Raw genomic sequence first — 17,457 nt, 5'->3', positions numbered from 1 at the left:
GAAAATGTGAATTATGAAATATAATTATACAGGGTGTATCAGTACAGTGGTTACAAACTTTCAGGCGATATAGAGTACACCTAGACGATGGGAAATCACATAGCAATGCATGGTCCGACCATGCATTGCTATGTGATTTCCCATCGTCTTCCAAACGCTTTCCTGGCGCAGTAGTGACGACACAAAACACAAGAAAGGAAGGACAAGAACAGGGTGAGAAAACATGTTTATTATTGTTAGTGTAGCAAAAATCAAAGAAGGTGTTCGAGATTACGACCCCGGGCCGTGATGCAGACCTCACATCTCCGGTGAATTGAAAATCTAACGTTGTCGAAAATACCGAGCGTGTCCCGGACTTCCCCAACAGCTGCCGAAAACAACTTGGGCACTGGGGCTGATGCGGTAATCTACAATGACAAACACCAAATAATTCACCAACAATCCTTTAATTAAACTGGACACCCACAATCAATCAAGCGGAGCTGTGGGTAATACTCCAGGCTCTCCTACTGTTCACAAAATGTGCAAAAGTATCAACAGAAACATACTTTGCTTCACAGACAGCAGGTATGTCCTCCACACAATAAAAAATATAGGGAAAACGAGTGAAACAGGAATTACATTGAGGCAACTAGCCAAAAATATTGCAAAAAGGAGAAGAATCGGGTTTCATTGGGTGCTCAAACAATAAAGGAAACGACCACGCAGATGAATTAGCCAGGAATGCAGCAGCCAGGAACATATATACTACATTCAACAGAATCCCTCTGCAGCATATACAAAATCACATACAGGAAGCAATCAAGGTAGAATGGCAAAGGGAATGGACGAACTCATCAACTGGGAGGCTTACCCGCAGTTTTATTCCGTCTGTCAATCAACGGCAATGCATGTCATACTTCACGCCAAGTTATAAAATAACACAGTGTTTAACACGGAGACTTCCCTTATTATCTACACCGATTCAAAAAAGTGACAGTGAGCATTATGATTGTGATAATATATCAACAGGGACGCACATCACGTCCTTTTCTATTGCCCAAAATATGACTATCAGCGTAGTCCTCTTTACGCAAACTGCATTCAGCAGGGACTATCCTGGCCGCCAAACCCGAGTGACCTATGCAGCAAAAAGGAACTGTATATAGCAATAAATTAAGTTCATAAACAGTATAGCCCTTCACTAAAGAGGCCTAATCTCTATTAGACACGAAGAATAAAGCGAAGAAAAAGCCAACCATCCTGACAAATCAACCAGTAGCCAATGCGCTAACAAACAATCAATGTGACAACACGACAACAGGGAAACACATGCATTGAAATGAAAACATGGCAACAACAAGGGAATATCGAACCACCAACACCCAGGAACTTTAACATAAGCCAGAATAGCCTTTTGTATTACAGTACTCTATATTCACACTGTATTTTAAATGGGAGCAGTTAAATACATGCGGCATAATGCTTCCAAGTGAACCCATCCTCCCTATCTGAACTATCAACTCTGCCTCTCCTAATCCTACCTCTCTCTTCCATCCCCTTTCCTCTCTATCTCAGACTAAGTCTAACGACAGTCTTCTCTCACCTTTACACACGAGCAGCTGCCACGATGGGTGCAACAAGTTCCAGAAAAGCGTTTCCGACCATGCATTGCTATGTGATTTCCCATCGGCCTCATATACTCTATCTCTCCTGAAAGTTTGTAACTTTTCTCAAATCTGTTTTTGGCGGCATCATCTACAGGGCAAAAGCTTTACTTTGATACCTGAACCATGTTTAAACCCTCAGCCGTTCTCCCAAACGAAGTTAGACAGTATTGAGGCTTACCAAATTAATTTATAGATTATTTTAAGCAATAATTTATATTAAATTTTAAAATTATATTTAAATTATTATTGTTTTTTTTTTCGTTTAATCGTGTTGCCAACCTGTTATCAAGAAGCTGGCAACATTTAACTGGATGTTGCGTACAATACACGTGGATTTCTGTTATGTTTATGTTTTTTCAAAATTCTAAAATGAAAAAAATAGGATAAAGCTCTGGATTTGATCGTTAACTGCCCGAAAAATTAAAATGTTCTATGCTCGTTGTATAAGTAGATTGGTCACAACGTTTAAACTCAAACGAAGTTACGTTATATTCAATGATTTCGTCGGTTTGTCTAGTGTTAGGACTTGTTTTAATGGGAAAATAGATTATTTTGTGAAAAATTCTGATGTTATTACTCCAAAGGATGATGCAGATTCGTTTGGAACTTTAAAAGAACCTCTGGAACCGTCGCTTCGAGCTGAAACACGAGCTTCACCTGTCACGAGTCTGCTTACTGAAGATGATGAGGAATGCAACGATGATGATGATGATGATGAGTCGGATGATAGCGACGATGAAATAAATTTTGTCGATAGAAAGTCGGCTCATTATTATATAAGAAGAATGAAGGAGTTAAATAAAGAAAAAAAGGTAAATTGAATGTCACTTAGTGTGAATTCTTGTCTTTCAGTATAAGTTATTATCTTTTTTTTTTATCTTATTTTATGTATTTATTGACTTATTTTCTTCTATTATATGTATTTGCTTTCATCATTTCTGTGCACGTAACAAAATTTTATCTTGAGTACTGTAATATCTAATGTGTATAACTGGTAATACTCAATGCGGGACCAGTCTGTACTATATTTGTACAACAATAAATGAAATGAAAAAAAAAATGAAAATGAAAGTATAAGTTATTGTTTGATGGCATTCAGAATAAACAGTGTGTTATTTTACTTCTTTAACAATTCATACATTTTGGCATACATCAAACAGTGTATCAGTGAACTGTGGTGTACTAAAATATGTTCTGAAATTCACAGACGAACTTGTCAGTGCAGCGACTGTTGCATGTTGCACTCATGAAGCTATGAATATCGTAAGCTCTGATGAAGAAATACGGTCATCTCCACGGTTATATTATTAATACTAGTTTTACTACTCGTCTGTATTAACCTGTATTGCATTGGAATGTTTTCTGATTTTTGAATTTGAGTATATCCTGATGATGGTCTATAAACAGACAAAACATTTGATTTGTGTTGAATTTTAAGTGTATAAAGTTATCATTGAAACTATGAACCCAATATAAGCTATGTAGGCTGTTATTGTACGGGTGGAGGTCGGCAGGCTAAATGCACCTCAACCTAAAAGGTTGATTATGCACCCATGATAAGTTTGATCACTAAAAATACAACAAACCTCTAAGGAGTAGCTGGAGCTTAACAAGGTGGAATCCAGATGAATGAGTCTATACAGACAAAGATCCACACATTCACATGTAAGAAGTGGAGGAGTTTTCTTGGCAGATCTGCAGAAGTGGCAAGAGGCTGAAGAGGAAAGTTTCAGTCAGCACAGACATTTTTGAAAGTGACAAAAACACACGATACTGACCAAAAAGCAAATCCGTGTGAGTCGCAAGACTATATATATAGGCAAAGAGTACAGTTTACAGTCTTACAAGTCATAAAATACTTTTTGGGGTTTATTTTTATCAAATACTCTTGTGAATTTGTTACTCCCACACACTAATATGGTTGGTGTTAAGTATGCATGAAGACTTTTGATCCATCATCTAGTTTTCAGATACTGTATATCAAAGCCATCTGTGTTCAGATGCAATGGAGCATGAATAAGCTTTTAACAATGATCTGATTATAAAAATTAACAATGTTTAATATTTTTCTTGTTAAACTTTTTAGTTAAAAGAAGCTTTGGAATTGTATGCACATATGAAGAAGGACAAAGTGTATCCGAAGAAATTCATATATACGCATTTGATCGGAGCGTGTGGAAGAGCGGGACACACAAAAATGGCATTCAAGTTGTTCAAACAGGTCAGTACACATAATTTATACAATTTTAACCTAACAATGAATGAACGCATTTCCTTTGCAGATGAGAGACCGAGGAATGGTCCCGTCTCCCGCCACTCTGACTGGACTCTTTAATGCCTGTGCCGAATCGCCATTTCCCAAAGAGGCACTGGAGAAGGCACACGAACTGAGACAGAGAATAATCGAGAAGTCGTGGCTACCAAGTACCATCACCTACCATGCCATGATAAAGGCCTTTGGGAAGTGCGGGGATCTGAAGACTGCCTTTATAGTAACTTTCTTATTATTTTTTGGTTTGGGAGACATCTATATCTTTGCAAGAGTCTTCAGAATCTATTCTGTTTCAGATAGTGGATGAAATGAAGCGGGAAGGGCATTCTCTGACGGAAGAAACTTTTTCCTTTCTGCTGATGAGTTGCATATCGGACAGAGAGGCCGGTTTTACTCATGCTGTTCAGGTATCAATACAAGTCTATTATTCTTTCTTATTCTGTCAAGAAAATTGGATATAGTTTACAGAGTTTATGCATTTGGTGAATAAAGTTTATGCTTTGGGTTTCTGTTCAAAATTATTAACAAGGTCAGTTCCCTTCCAAACATTTGGATTAATTTAAATAATCTCAATTTATAAAGAGGCAAATTATGCTAGTTACAATATGATGATGTTTTATTAATTTCAGAACAAATTTTATATTAATTTGAATTTATTACTCTCCAGGTGTTTAGAAAAATGAAAAAATTCAAAATTCAACCAAATAAATACAGTTACAATCTCTTGTTGAGAGCTGTCAGAGACTGCGGAGTAGGACCTCCAGAGACTGCCACGCAGCTCTTACTAGACTGGGCTCCTTTGAAAAGATCCAAAGTGAAAAAACTCATGGATGGCAAAAATAATTTGGCCCAAATCGAAGTGAGAGAAGAATCCAGGGATTCTTCCAACATCATGGTCCAAATGGATGCCATGGAAAGAGAAGAAGGAATCATACCCGTGAAAGAATTACGGCTGACAGAATTAAATTTACTAGTCCCCAGGCCCCCGTCTTCTGATGACATTCTTGGTCTGGAAAACTTACAGTCAGCTGAATACAGGTAAGAAGTAATCAGATTTCATTCCATTTATTGCACATAAAGCAAAATTTTAAAGTTATTCTGTTAAATAAAGTTTCAGAATAAAACTCCATAAGTTTACAGATAATACCAAAATACCTTAAACATTTTATTATTTTGTTGGTACACAAGAATAGTGACACAACTCAAAAATTTCCAATTTCGAGTTTATTGTAGAAATGTACAGCAAACTCCCCATATTTTTGTGTGGAAGAACAAACACTAATATTTATTTCCAAAAAAAATTTAAAAATTTTAAAAATCCAAGATCACGACAAAGCCTTGCAGGAAACAAGAAACTTTTAAATAGCTGTTCTGGAAGAACTATTTTTTTGAGTTGTGTCTCTATTCTTGTGTCCAACAATTTGTAAAGAAGTTTGTTGCATAACTTGTGCTTTCTTTTGGCTGACCAAATCTCAAATTATTCTTATATGGATTCTGGTTTTTGATGGAGTTATTTACTATTATTTGTTATATACTGTTATGATTATTTGTTTTAATATTATGTCATGATTTATTGTAATGTTTTTTAAATAGCACTGAAGAGGGGCTAAAACATTACATTAGCCCAAAATGCATTTTTTGTGTTTTAAATATGTCACAATAAAATCAGTCATCATTTAATCAAGACTATTTGCTGTGAGAAAAATCAACTTATAAGGATTAAAATGATTAGTAGACAGCAATAAAACCTGAATGCTTGAAAATGTTTAATCTCTTTATACAGAGTGGATGGAAAGTAATTAGGTATTTAGAAAACACTATAATTTTTGTAATAATAATACATTCATAATAAAAATTGTCTATGCATTTACATCAATCAATGGATTTTTATAATTCCCTCATCAGTGGTGTGGGCAGTGACCGAGAGAGGCCACACTCACTGTAGCAAAAAAGTTGGCTTACTGCTTGTCTGTTCAAGAGCAAGTGCAGATTGCTGCATGCTGTGAGGTATGGAAATCAGCGGTTGCCATGCAGAGATAACGACATATGGTAAAGGGACGTCGTGCCACAATCTGCCCAAAAATAACTGAGAATTGTCATTTGAAGCTAATGACCACGGGTTCAGTTGTGGATGCCTACAGAAATGGCCATCCATCCATATCACAATCCTGGTCGTTTGAGAAAGTTGGTGGATGGTGCCTATGTGTACATTGAATTTGAAGATACACATCCACATTTCCATTTAATAAAGTACATGTAAAATAATTTTGATTATCTTTGTTTTAGAAATATAGAAACTATAGTGAGTTTTCAATGTTTGGTTACTTTCCACTCACCCTGTATATCTAATAAGTAATCCATGTTTCCAAACAAGTGCAAAGGTAAATAAATACTTTGCAGAATATTTGATGTAATGAAGATTTTATTTTATAGATTGCTAGTTATTGGCGGAGCAGAAGGTGTTCTTTCCAGCATGGTCTCTCTTGGTGTGAAACCAGATATAAAGACGGTCAGCATCCTGCTTGACTGCATCCCCTCCACATCTGAGGCGGAGGAATCTCTGCTGACAGCCATCGAAAAATACAAAATTAAACCGGATGTCGACTTCTTTAATCTTTTGATCAAAAAAAGACAATTTAGAAAGGATTTTAAAAAGGCATTGGTTAGTATTAAGGCTTTAAAAATATTTTTGTGCAGAAACTGAATTTCAAACAATTTGTTTACATAATAGGAAGTATTGGACATGATTAGCAAGTATAATCTGAAGGTCGATATTGTGACATATGGCGTCCTGGCTCTCGGCTGTGTGGAGAGATCCGAAGGCAACAAGCTACTTGCTGACATGGAGGTCGGTGTCCAGTATTTGATTTGTATGGATTTTAATGTATTTGACTCTAAAATTATGTGAATAAATGGTCATCCAATGTTGTTACAGGCAGCAGATATTCAACCGTCTGTAGAAATTATCGGCGCATTAGCAAAATCGGCAGCACTAGCAAAGGATTTCAGATACCTTCTGGACGTGATGAATGCTATGAAGAAATTAGAGATCAGACCCGATTCTAAGTTATTGGAGAATTTGGAGAAAGCCAGAAAAGTGGCAGATGAATTACAGATTAAAAATGTAAGTGCATTTTTGAAATCAAAAGTGTGGATAGAATAATGCAGTTTTAGATGTGTAATTTATAAACACTAAAATAAGTTGGAAATTATAGTCAATAATAATTTCTTGCTACCTGCTGTATCCACAAACTTTTCAGTAACGGATTGAAATCCATCCTTTGAGAGTTTGTAAACTGAATTTACAAACTAATTAGTCACTTAGAACATAACAAATGTTTCTATTAAGCAAATAAATCAGTAGTTACACATATTCAAAGTGGAAGTACATAGAAAACCTCACCCTCAAACAAATTCAGATTGTGTTCGAGGGTGTTCACACAAAGGTCTTGATACAACTAAGTTTGATATTGATGTTTCATTTAATGACAAACATGTGATGACCAATTCAAAAGAGGGCTCAACAATATCTGAGTCTTCCAAAATGAAAATTAAGTAATTGACTCTATTGATGCCATTTTAATCATCAGAGTCTCATCGTCTACTGCCAGTAAGCATCACAGTAAATGAAAATGGTGACTTGGGAACAGAGGTGTTTTGCTTTCTGCAATTTTAAAAGTCAGAATCACTTGTTATCACGCAATACAAGTAATCTGCAGAAACCGTGGGAGGAATGATGATGGATGTGCCATGGCAAGTGTAGGAAGAATTTTGTGTATTGATTGGATGTGTGCAGTGTGACAATTTCTTCGTAACAGAAAACTGTCCAAGTTTTACATTTGCCCAATGTACATTATGATGTCCTTAGATAATAATTACAATAATTAAAATGGTAGCAATATTAATTTTCTTTTTGGAAGACCCTAAATTATTGTCATGTCTAACAGGATGCTGATTTAAACATCATTGCAATGTGTCACTTTCTTGTTTATAGATATATTTTTAACATTTGTTTTACAGGCCAGAGGTGAATACATAAACAAACAACAATTGCACTGGTGCAAAATATTCTGTCTGAACTACAAACCCTGGTTGCGTTCTGTAGAAGTTGAACTACCACAACATCCATGGGATCAATACAAAGTAAAAATCTGATCTGCACGTGTAAATAATGTGATTTTGTTAGTTTCTGTAAATAAACAAAACCTGTACTATATTTAATTTTATTTGGAGATTCTTAATTTTACAATTTCCTCTAAACAGAGGAGTTTTTTTGGACGGGATACATCCCTCATCACAGATGACGTCTGTTACAGAATGAGCAAGGTGATCGAGAGATTCGTAACAGCAATTAAAGACGACAGTTGCGTCTCCTCGAGCTAGCAATGTTTCTCGTAAACACTTGTCACAACGCTTATGCAACAAATTGACATGGTTTTTCAAGAGTTTTACGAGTTGCAATATGCAATACACATTAAAGATGTGAAAATATTAACAGATCTACATTTATATGCAAATATTTCACCATGGAAAATATAAAAATTGTGAAATATACATTATATATATATTTATATATTTAGCACACAAAAACGGTTGTGTCATTATAAAGACTCACAAATAAAGAGATTTTAAAGAACTATATATATAGAAAATACATTCTGTTTATACAAAATTTTATTGTTAACTGACGTTGAAAATATAACTCTTCATGTAAGCACCGTGATTGCCATAAAATATATTTTGCAAACTTCTAAACAAATATCAACTGTTCTAGAATGAAATGTATGGGATGAACGTCAAACCTCTACGGGTTAAATATTTACAGATGGGGCGAATGTACGGTCCTCAATGTCTACGGGAATCCCACATGGGTGTACCGAAACTCGCGGAACGTTCGATTCGTCGACCATCATTGAACACGATTGTGCGTCGCGGGAAGTAGTCACGTCGCGATCTTCCTTATGGATTTAGCAGACGTTCCCCGTAGAAACGGCACGTCTTCTTCCTATTAAAATTTCAACACGATCCTTCTAAACTTTTAACATTAACTGCCATTCGACGCTATGTACACAATTTTTTTAATCTTGGTAACCGCGATCTGGAGGGAAAGATTTTGTCATGAGCAATGCATTTAGAATGTTATATTTTGTTTAAACAACTGAAAAGATTCAAAATATCACGTTTTAATGCTCTGCACAAATGCGTATGAAACACGCAACATGTATTTATAATATATATGTATAAAGAAGTCACGAGATTACAACTCATTTTTGTATAGGAGATTAAAAAACTGCAGAGTCTAAAATCATTTGCTCGTTTAAGTTTCGGTTACCAAAATTAAACAACAAATGGAGGAACTGATGCAGAAACAGGTATAAAAATTCTATAGATACAATAATCCGAAGAGGTGCTCATATTAACAAACAATCATCTAGATGAGGATTGAGGATTAAAAACTGCTAATTTAACACCACTATATGTACCATAAGACAAAATTTAAACAATTAAAATAAAGCTAACCATAAAAATTTAACATGCTACAATAATATTTTCAAAAAGAGTAAAATTCGTACGTACTATTGACCTAAATCTGTTAAAAATTTGGCACACCAAAACGTGAGAGTACCACGCTTTCCACAGGGCATCAATGGATGCCAACAGAATGTTTCTTCTCTATGGCAATTATGCATGTGTGGAGGCATCCGAAATGTTTAACGTTGTCCAAAATGTACACTGCATTTCAGACATTCTTAATGGTTTCGGAATCAAACTATAAATACTAGAGAGAGCTGCCTGATATACTGGACTAAAATTGTGTCATGGGCTTAAAAAGCTACATATAAATAAACGATAATGCCACTGAAGTGTCATTGACCGAAAGCCATAAATTCTTGGTGTTTGAATGAAAATTACAAATAATTGATTTCTGGTACAATAAAGAATGCTTTGGAATGTTATAGTTTCAAAAAAAATTTGGTAACACATTGCAGTTGTCATTACAAAAATCTCGTCCCAATACATCAGATAAGAAAATTAATCTAAAAAATAGTTAACTTACGAAATAAAACATTAAAAATAAGACTACAATATCAAAAAAGAATCGACACAAAATAAATATTTACATAAAAATTATGCTATGTCAAAAAAATTGCTCTCTGAATTTTTGACCGAGCATAGCACACGATCAATATAGAATGACAGTGAGAGAGTCTTAAAGGAATGTAGTGTTCTCTTGGCTCATGGTCCCGGAAAGTAGTACGGTGGTGGTTTGATGTAGTCCTGAGTGGGAGAAAAGTCGGCGGGTGCCGTGGGTGTTGTCCGACATGAAGATTGGCGCAGAGGCTGGTAGTTGGCAAAAGCAGTAGAGTCGGTGGGTCCCACATCTCTAGGGTATTCGGCATGATTGGGTAGAAAACTGACAGAAGCTTCCTGGTATCCTGGACTGTAGTCATGAATGTAACCATTACGATTCTCATATATCTGTCTCTCTCCTCTCTTTCTGTTGACCCTGAAAGACAAATTAAAAAGTTGTAACGACTGCAGAGAACGGTTTAGTAATCCGCGTCGTGAGAAGCTTCAGCCCGATCTTAGACGAATAAGAAAAACGAAGCAAAAAAACATGCACAAGGTAAAAATACTACACGTGCAATAAGACAAAACATAGCATTTAAAGCTGCAAGAGTTAGAAACTTACTGTGCTAATGGAATATTATCCCTGTCGACGTAACTGTCGGAATTGTATTCCCTGTAAACAGCATTGCAGTCAGATAAGAATGTTAAGCAGAATATATTTAAGATGAGATGAGACGAAAGAGGAAAGATGTGTGTTAAGAAACAGAAAATGAACTTTAACAGTCAAAGGATGTGTAAAGTTTCATAGGCACATATTTATCAATGGTGAATTTAATCGATAAGACAGAAAAGATTGATCCAGATCCAGCACTATATCACTTCTAGGATATTCTAAATTAATTTAATTCTACAATTAGACTTAATTCAAGATGGGAACTTAATCAACTACCTTTGGTCAAAATAATCTATTAATCTGTGTATTTAATTAGCCAAGCTCGATTGATTATTGAGCTAACTTTTACAAATTGAAGGTTGTGACGATTCTGGTTGTTGATCTATATATAAATTAGATCAATGGATAACTACAACAGCCTTTAATTGTTCAAGTGAAAAGAAGAGTCTTGCTTCTTTTAAATGCTTTTGAAGGCATGTTGAATGCCAAGATGGGTGGGAAGATAGCTCTTTTACACCAAATAGAGCCAAAATGCAAATGCAAAACATTTTCATTGCCGACAAGGAGAAATTTTTGGCACCAAAAATAAAAATCAAACCGCCCACAACATTTCTGTAAGTCAAAGTCTAATCAGGAGCGAGACCTTAAGGTCTCACTCCTTAGTCTCTCTTAGAGAAATGAGGAAACTGTAGAAGAAAAGTCGAAGATAACAGAGATCAGTTTGTGAGATTTAAGGAAACATTACCACATGCCAAAGGTGCCTGATTAGAACTTTTAAATTAAGATACAGGTATGTACTTTTTTTAGACCTAATGCTATTGCACACTTAATAGACTACAGTATGGAGCGTGTATGGAGCGAATGAGAGTATGTAACTTTTGTAAGCACCACAGATACCAAAACATTCGCGCAACTCACTTTATCATAACAGTCCAAAATTGAACCCATATTATCTCCGAGGCATGCCAGCAGTTACAAAATGTTACGACAGAATATCACTTTCAGATTATGTTTATACTTTTTGATTAAAAGTTTTAAGAGTAACTAAACAATCACATTCTGCAAAAATGTGCAAAGTTACAAAATTGATGATACAGTAGAGAGACAATTATCTGAATCAATTGGAAACTGGGGTTATTTGGAAAATCGATTTTTTGGATAACCGATTATGTACGAAAAAATACATTATTAATATAATATTTTAGTATATCCCAATAATAGTATATTAATATATCCCATGTTTAAAATTTTCTCTGTTGCGTGTCGCTTCAAGTTGAATTTTCGTTGATGTTAAGCCTAACAAAAATTTTTATAATAATAATTATGGCTATTGTATCGTTAAAAATTATTTTTTAATTTTGTACAAACAAAATAAATATATTGAAAAATATAAAAACAAAAATTATACTTTAGAATTTACTAGTTGTAGCTGTATATTCGTTCAGTGAATGGTTCTCTCTTTAATTCGAAAATATTTCTCTCGGTAGACTCTTACAGCAAGTCAGGTCCAGAAACTGTTATTGTATTTTCAATTCATATGCATTTCGAACTGGTTTCATTTTCCAGTTCCTCTTTAGTGCTCTATAGTTACAATTACAGAATTATTAGAGATATTCAGTGCTCTAGAATTACAATTACAGAATTATAATTACAGATATTGAGTTTACAAAAAATACAAATTAAAAATAAGATGCGTAGAGATGTCAGATAACACAACGGAAACATTATTACTAGTACCTTTAAGAACTTTACACACTTCTTTTTCCCGAGTTACATTCATATGGTACTTGTATTTATCATATGAAATTATCCTTCTTGGCATAAACCGTAATATGATTAAACAATCTTATAAATAATAATAATAATACAATCATAAAACCTATTTTCAAATAATTAATNTAGGATCAAAGAAATGAAATAAAAAAAATTTTTCTTGTAATAATGTTCTTAAAGGTACTAGTAATAATGTTTCCGTTGTGTTATCTGACATCTCTACGCATCTTATTTTTAATTTGTATTTTTTGTAAACTCAATATCTGTAATTATAATTCTGTAATTGTAATTATAGAGCACTGAAGAGGAACTGGAAAATGAAACCAGTTTGAAATGCATATGAATTGAAAATACAATAAAAGTTTCTGGACCTGACTTGCTGTAAGAGTCTACCGAGAGAAATATTTTTGGATTAAAGAGACAACCATTCACTATACTTTAGAAGTTAATCTAGTATCAAAAACGTTCGATTCAGCATGACACAGTCCGACTGGAACGCTTTCGGTTAACCAACGTTTCGGATGATCGGCATTCAGATAATCGACGCTCTACTGTATTTCAAATCTTGATTGGCAATTGCTTAGAGACTAAGCTTTATCAATGTTTTGTTTGTTTTGGTAATCAAAAATGGGACAAATAATATGAAACTTTGATTTACAAATAAAGCGGCAACAGTCAAATTCTTAAAAAGTTCAAACATATTCCAGAAGTTCGTTAAAAAATGTCCTAAACTAAATAACTTGGTTTAATTAATGCTTCTAGTCCTTTAAATTGTTATTTTATCAATATTAGTCTAATGTGACTGTAATTTATTAACAGGACTTTTTATACTGATTTAACTTGTGAATGAAATTAGAAATTGAATCACTCTACTGGTTAAAAAGAATTAACTTTTATTTTCAATAAAATTAAATAAATTGGAGTTTGACAATCATTCTCTCGGAAAAATTTGGAATGTGGCAATGACAAAACACGTTACTTGGATTTCTGTAACTTCCTATGATAAAATGTCTAAAAATTAATCAAACTTTTTAGCGAGTAGTTAACAAATTCCAATTTATTTATTTTAGAAAATTTTATATGCTCATAACTGGTCCATATTCAAACAAACTGAATGAGAGTATTCAATTATCCATCACTACAAGGTTTATGTACAGCTTCTGAAAGTCGTGAGCTAACACATTTATAAAAAATACCACTCTATCAGAGGTGAAAGTAATTTAAAAGTATTTAAGGTAGAGTTTAGTCTAAGGTAGCATTCAGAGTTGAGAGTTTTTATGGGGGACCCCCCTTAAAAGCTCTCAACAGGCCTGCAATTGTAACTTAACATCCATGGTATGTTAAGCAATCTGGCAACCAAACACCATATTATAGAGATAATAAGCATGCTATATGGAAACTTTAGTGTATCTATATTAGCATATTTCATGGCATATAAGACTACCCCCCATTTTGGCACAGAATATTTATGAAAAAAGTATTTAGTATATTTAAACTATCCATATAAGATAACTGTGACAAGTGACAACAAATAGAAAAGGTTATTACTTAACTTCAAAGAGTTGGGTGCATATGATAAATGATTAATAATCGTCTCCTTTATCTAAGTAATATTTTAAATAATTATATTTTAAATAAAAATATTATTATTATTAATTTTAATTAATTAAACAATAACATTTTTATTCATAAGTTGGGCTAGATAGAGATTACACAGTAATCTATTGGCTGTTTGGGGAATGCATTACCCTTTAGGAGACTGAAACTTCACATAGGATGTGGGGCAATTTTTTGAGCCCTTTATGGACAAAAATTGCATCTTATATTCCATAAATTGTGGTAAATTAATTAATAGCTAAGATACTGTATGTAATTATGTAATTATTCATGTCGCAATTTTTGTATTTGTTACATAATATTTATTTTAAATCTAGGAGAATCTGAAACTTTTTGCAGTATTTTCTGGAAACAGAACGTTAGGATCTGGCAATGCAATTTGCTTTGTATACACAAGATCAGTTTTGCCAAGTCCTTAATAATCTTTTCCCTAAACCAGGGTCACCAAACTATAGCCCACGAGATCAGTTTATCCAGCCTGTTGCCACACTGTGTTACTAATTATTTATATGGAAATATCATACATTGTAGATAAACTTACATTTATTTTAAATTTTCACATAGTAAGTAAAAATGCCAAAATTGGTCCAATCTAATTTTTGCATCTGACAGTAATATAACTTTTAGATAAATCAGTGAAATAAAAATTCGGTGACTTTGGATATAAGAGTGCTTTTTATATAAGTACCTGCAATGAAGTTTCTAAGGAAAGCAATTAAAAGCTTGCTGCAGTGATCATGTTTCTGTATTGGTAAAAAAAATATCCAGGTTGTCTTTATTTATTATGTATTTAGTATGCTGTATTGAACAAAATGGTTATATAGCTTGTGCTCATCATTCTCTTAGTTATCTGGCCCGCTGTGAAAAAGTTTGGTGACCTCTGCCCTAAACCAACCACATTTTCCCACCAGATTAGACCAATATCTCCAAGATTTTCAGTGATAAAAATTTCTGTTCTCCAATATGGAATCACAGATATTTGTGGTCAGAGTTACTCGAATGGACATTATGAGGCAAATAACCATACTCCAAGCATTACATTTGTGCCACGGGAAATATATTAGTATCAAAAGATATTTTGTAAATTTGATTCATATATCCGATTTGTTTCTGCCACCTACTGTCATATGAATATTTGTGAAGTATTGATTTATGAGATGACCGAGACTGACAAGAAAACAAATGTTATTCACATAAATTATTAGATAACATTTGTTAATTCTAACTACACACAATAGGGTCTTCTTTTACATGGAATTTATATATGCAGATGGTGAGTGGTTACATTATCTCACTCCTAAGTTGGCAAACAATACTTCTCTGGCTTCTGACATTCCAAAACACTACTTGCTACTTGCTGATACCCTGATTTGCATTTATATTCCTTAAGTACTCAGTATAATAAAATTGAATTTTACTCAATATATTGAGAAACATTAGACTAAAATGTTCTTTGTTATAGTAAAATGTTTTAAACACATTTTAATGTTTATCTGTTAATTGTAAATGGTTGCACAAGTGTTTATGCAATCGTCTGAACTACTTGGAGTGGAGCACAAATTTCATTTTGTGAGGCACCCGTCAATAAGAGATACCATGTAAAACAAGACCATACTGTAAGTGTGCTGTTAATTCTAGTACAAATGAAGCATAAGATAAATAACTGTTGTAATTAAGCATATTACAACCTCAAATGAAAAAGTAGATTAAATTTTTAACAGATGAAATTAGTTTCCTTGAAGAAAATAAAGCAGTTATAACACCAAAGCAACATTATACTTACGAATCGACAAGTGGTCCGGGATACGGTTCTATTCGACGATATAATACGGATAAGATTACTGCCACAATAAGACCCGGAATGCAGAGAAGAGTGCAACAACCGAGACTTGCCCAAAATCCATTCTAAAAACAAATGAGATTAATTAACAAGAGAAATTAATAAAAACCAAACACGTAAAATCATTCTTACAAATGGCAGAAGTATTTCACTGCATGTAGCAATGATACTTGTGTTAAAAGCCTGGCTGATGGGACCACATTTACCTATGTTATTCTCAACCTAAAATCATAAAGATATCATTTGAATCTTTTTATAAGATATTACAAATAATTAATCTCAAATTTACCTGTTGCTGTACATAGAATGCGTACTGATCCATTAATCCTGTAAATTCTGTTATAAATTCTTCGGCCAACTAGCATTATCAAAAAAATAAAACAATCAATAAGTACGTAGCATTATATTGGAATTTTGCCATTAAAATTCATGCACGCCAATGCTTCAAAACAAAACAAAAAAACTTTGAAAAAAGAAGTTTACAAACAGAATAAAAATATAATAGTTTCACCATTCAACCATTATTTAAAAATAAATTTATTTCATATTCTTGTCTTAATATAGTCAATATAGGTCCTTTTAGTTCTCTTGCATAGCTCTTAATATTGGTTTTACTAAAGTTATCATTGACTGTCTTTGCATTGCTTAACAAGTCGAAATACAATTTAAAGTGTAACAAATTTAAATACAACAAACTGTGAGAAACAGGTAGGGTGACCGAAAAATGACACAACAACCATATTCTCTGTATAATAGCACCTTCTCGCAATACTCCTTGGAATGATTTGCCTTGTCTATGTCTAGAACAAAGTTTCATTTTCCATGCTTTGTGATGCAGTTAGTAATGTAGCATTGACAGGAATCAAATAGCAAAAAATTAGCATTTCACACTTCCTATTCACTCTAATCACGTATGTGGGGTGTCCATTTGCAGTAAATTGTTCACACTCTACAACTTTGTAATCAACTTTTTCCATACCATGCATTGTTTTCAAGACGGGAGTACTAACTTCCAAATTTTAAGGCTAAGTACACCACAAGTGATTTTGTCTCAAAGTACATAGTCACTTTAATATAACTCTATATCACATTTATAACTGCAGCTATCTGCATTCATGTGGGTGTATAAGGACTTATATGTATAAAGAAGTCACGAGATTACAACTCATTTTTGTATAGGAGATTAAAAAACTGCAGAGTCTAAAATCATTTGCTCGTTTAAGTTTCGGTTACCAAAATTAAACAACAAATGGAGGAACTGATGCAGAAACAGGTATAAAAATTCTATAGATACAATAATCCGAAGAGGTGCTCATATTAACAAACAATCATCTAGATGAGGATTGAGGATTAAAAACTGCTAATTTAACACCACTATATGTACCATAAGACAAAATTTAAACAATTAAAATAAAGCTAACCATAAAAATTTAACATGCTACAATAATATTTTCAAAAAGAGTAAAATTCGTACGTACTATTGACCTAAATCTGTTAAAAATTTGGCACACCAAAACGTGAGAGTACCACGCTTTCCACAGGGCATCAATGGATGCCAACA

General features: G+C 33.6%; 2 protein-coding genes across 3 annotated transcripts; one reads left to right on the top strand and one right to left on the bottom strand.

Annotated features, from left to right (window-relative positions):
* The first annotated feature begins 1,963 nt into the window (after positions 1–1,963).
* On the top strand, positions 1,964–8,142 carry LOC111614846 (pentatricopeptide repeat-containing protein 1, mitochondrial-like). The gene is made up of 9 exons (XM_023356212.1): positions 1,964–2,461; positions 3,736–3,870; positions 3,932–4,141; positions 4,218–4,328; positions 4,589–4,959; positions 6,355–6,583; positions 6,653–6,769; positions 6,857–7,045; positions 7,942–8,142. Exons 1-9 carry the CDS (start codon positions 2,075–2,077, stop codon positions 8,074–8,076), a joined length of 1,884 nt encoding a protein of 627 aa, XP_023211980.1. The 5' UTR covers positions 1,964–2,074; the 3' UTR covers positions 8,077–8,142.
* On the bottom strand, positions 8,131–16,708 carry LOC111614847 (prominin-like protein). Of its 2 annotated transcripts, XM_023356213.1 has the most exons (5): positions 16,186–16,708; positions 16,029–16,118; positions 15,840–15,961; positions 10,616–10,666; positions 8,131–10,429 (listed from the first exon to the last, which is right to left on the bottom strand). In XM_023356213.1, exons 1-5 carry the CDS (start codon positions 16,216–16,218, stop codon positions 10,159–10,161), a joined length of 567 nt encoding a protein of 188 aa, XP_023211981.1. In that variant the 5' UTR covers positions 16,219–16,708; the 3' UTR covers positions 8,131–10,158. The 2 variants fall into 2 exon arrangements, with proteins under 2 accessions (XP_023211981.1, XP_023211982.1); XM_023356214.1 differs by lacking the exon at positions 10,616–10,666 and having other exon boundaries at positions 16,186–16,661.
* Positions 16,709–17,457: the final 749 nt, after the last annotated feature.

Source organism: Centruroides sculpturatus, unplaced genomic scaffold (genome assembly GCF_000671375.1).
Source record: "Centruroides sculpturatus isolate CEXI.00-Female unplaced genomic scaffold, Cexi_2.0 scaffold2312, whole genome shotgun sequence".
In the NCBI taxonomy this organism is placed as follows: domain Eukaryota; kingdom Metazoa; phylum Arthropoda; class Arachnida; order Scorpiones; family Buthidae; genus Centruroides; species Centruroides sculpturatus.
This window is presented reverse-complemented; position numbering and strand designations above follow the sequence as displayed.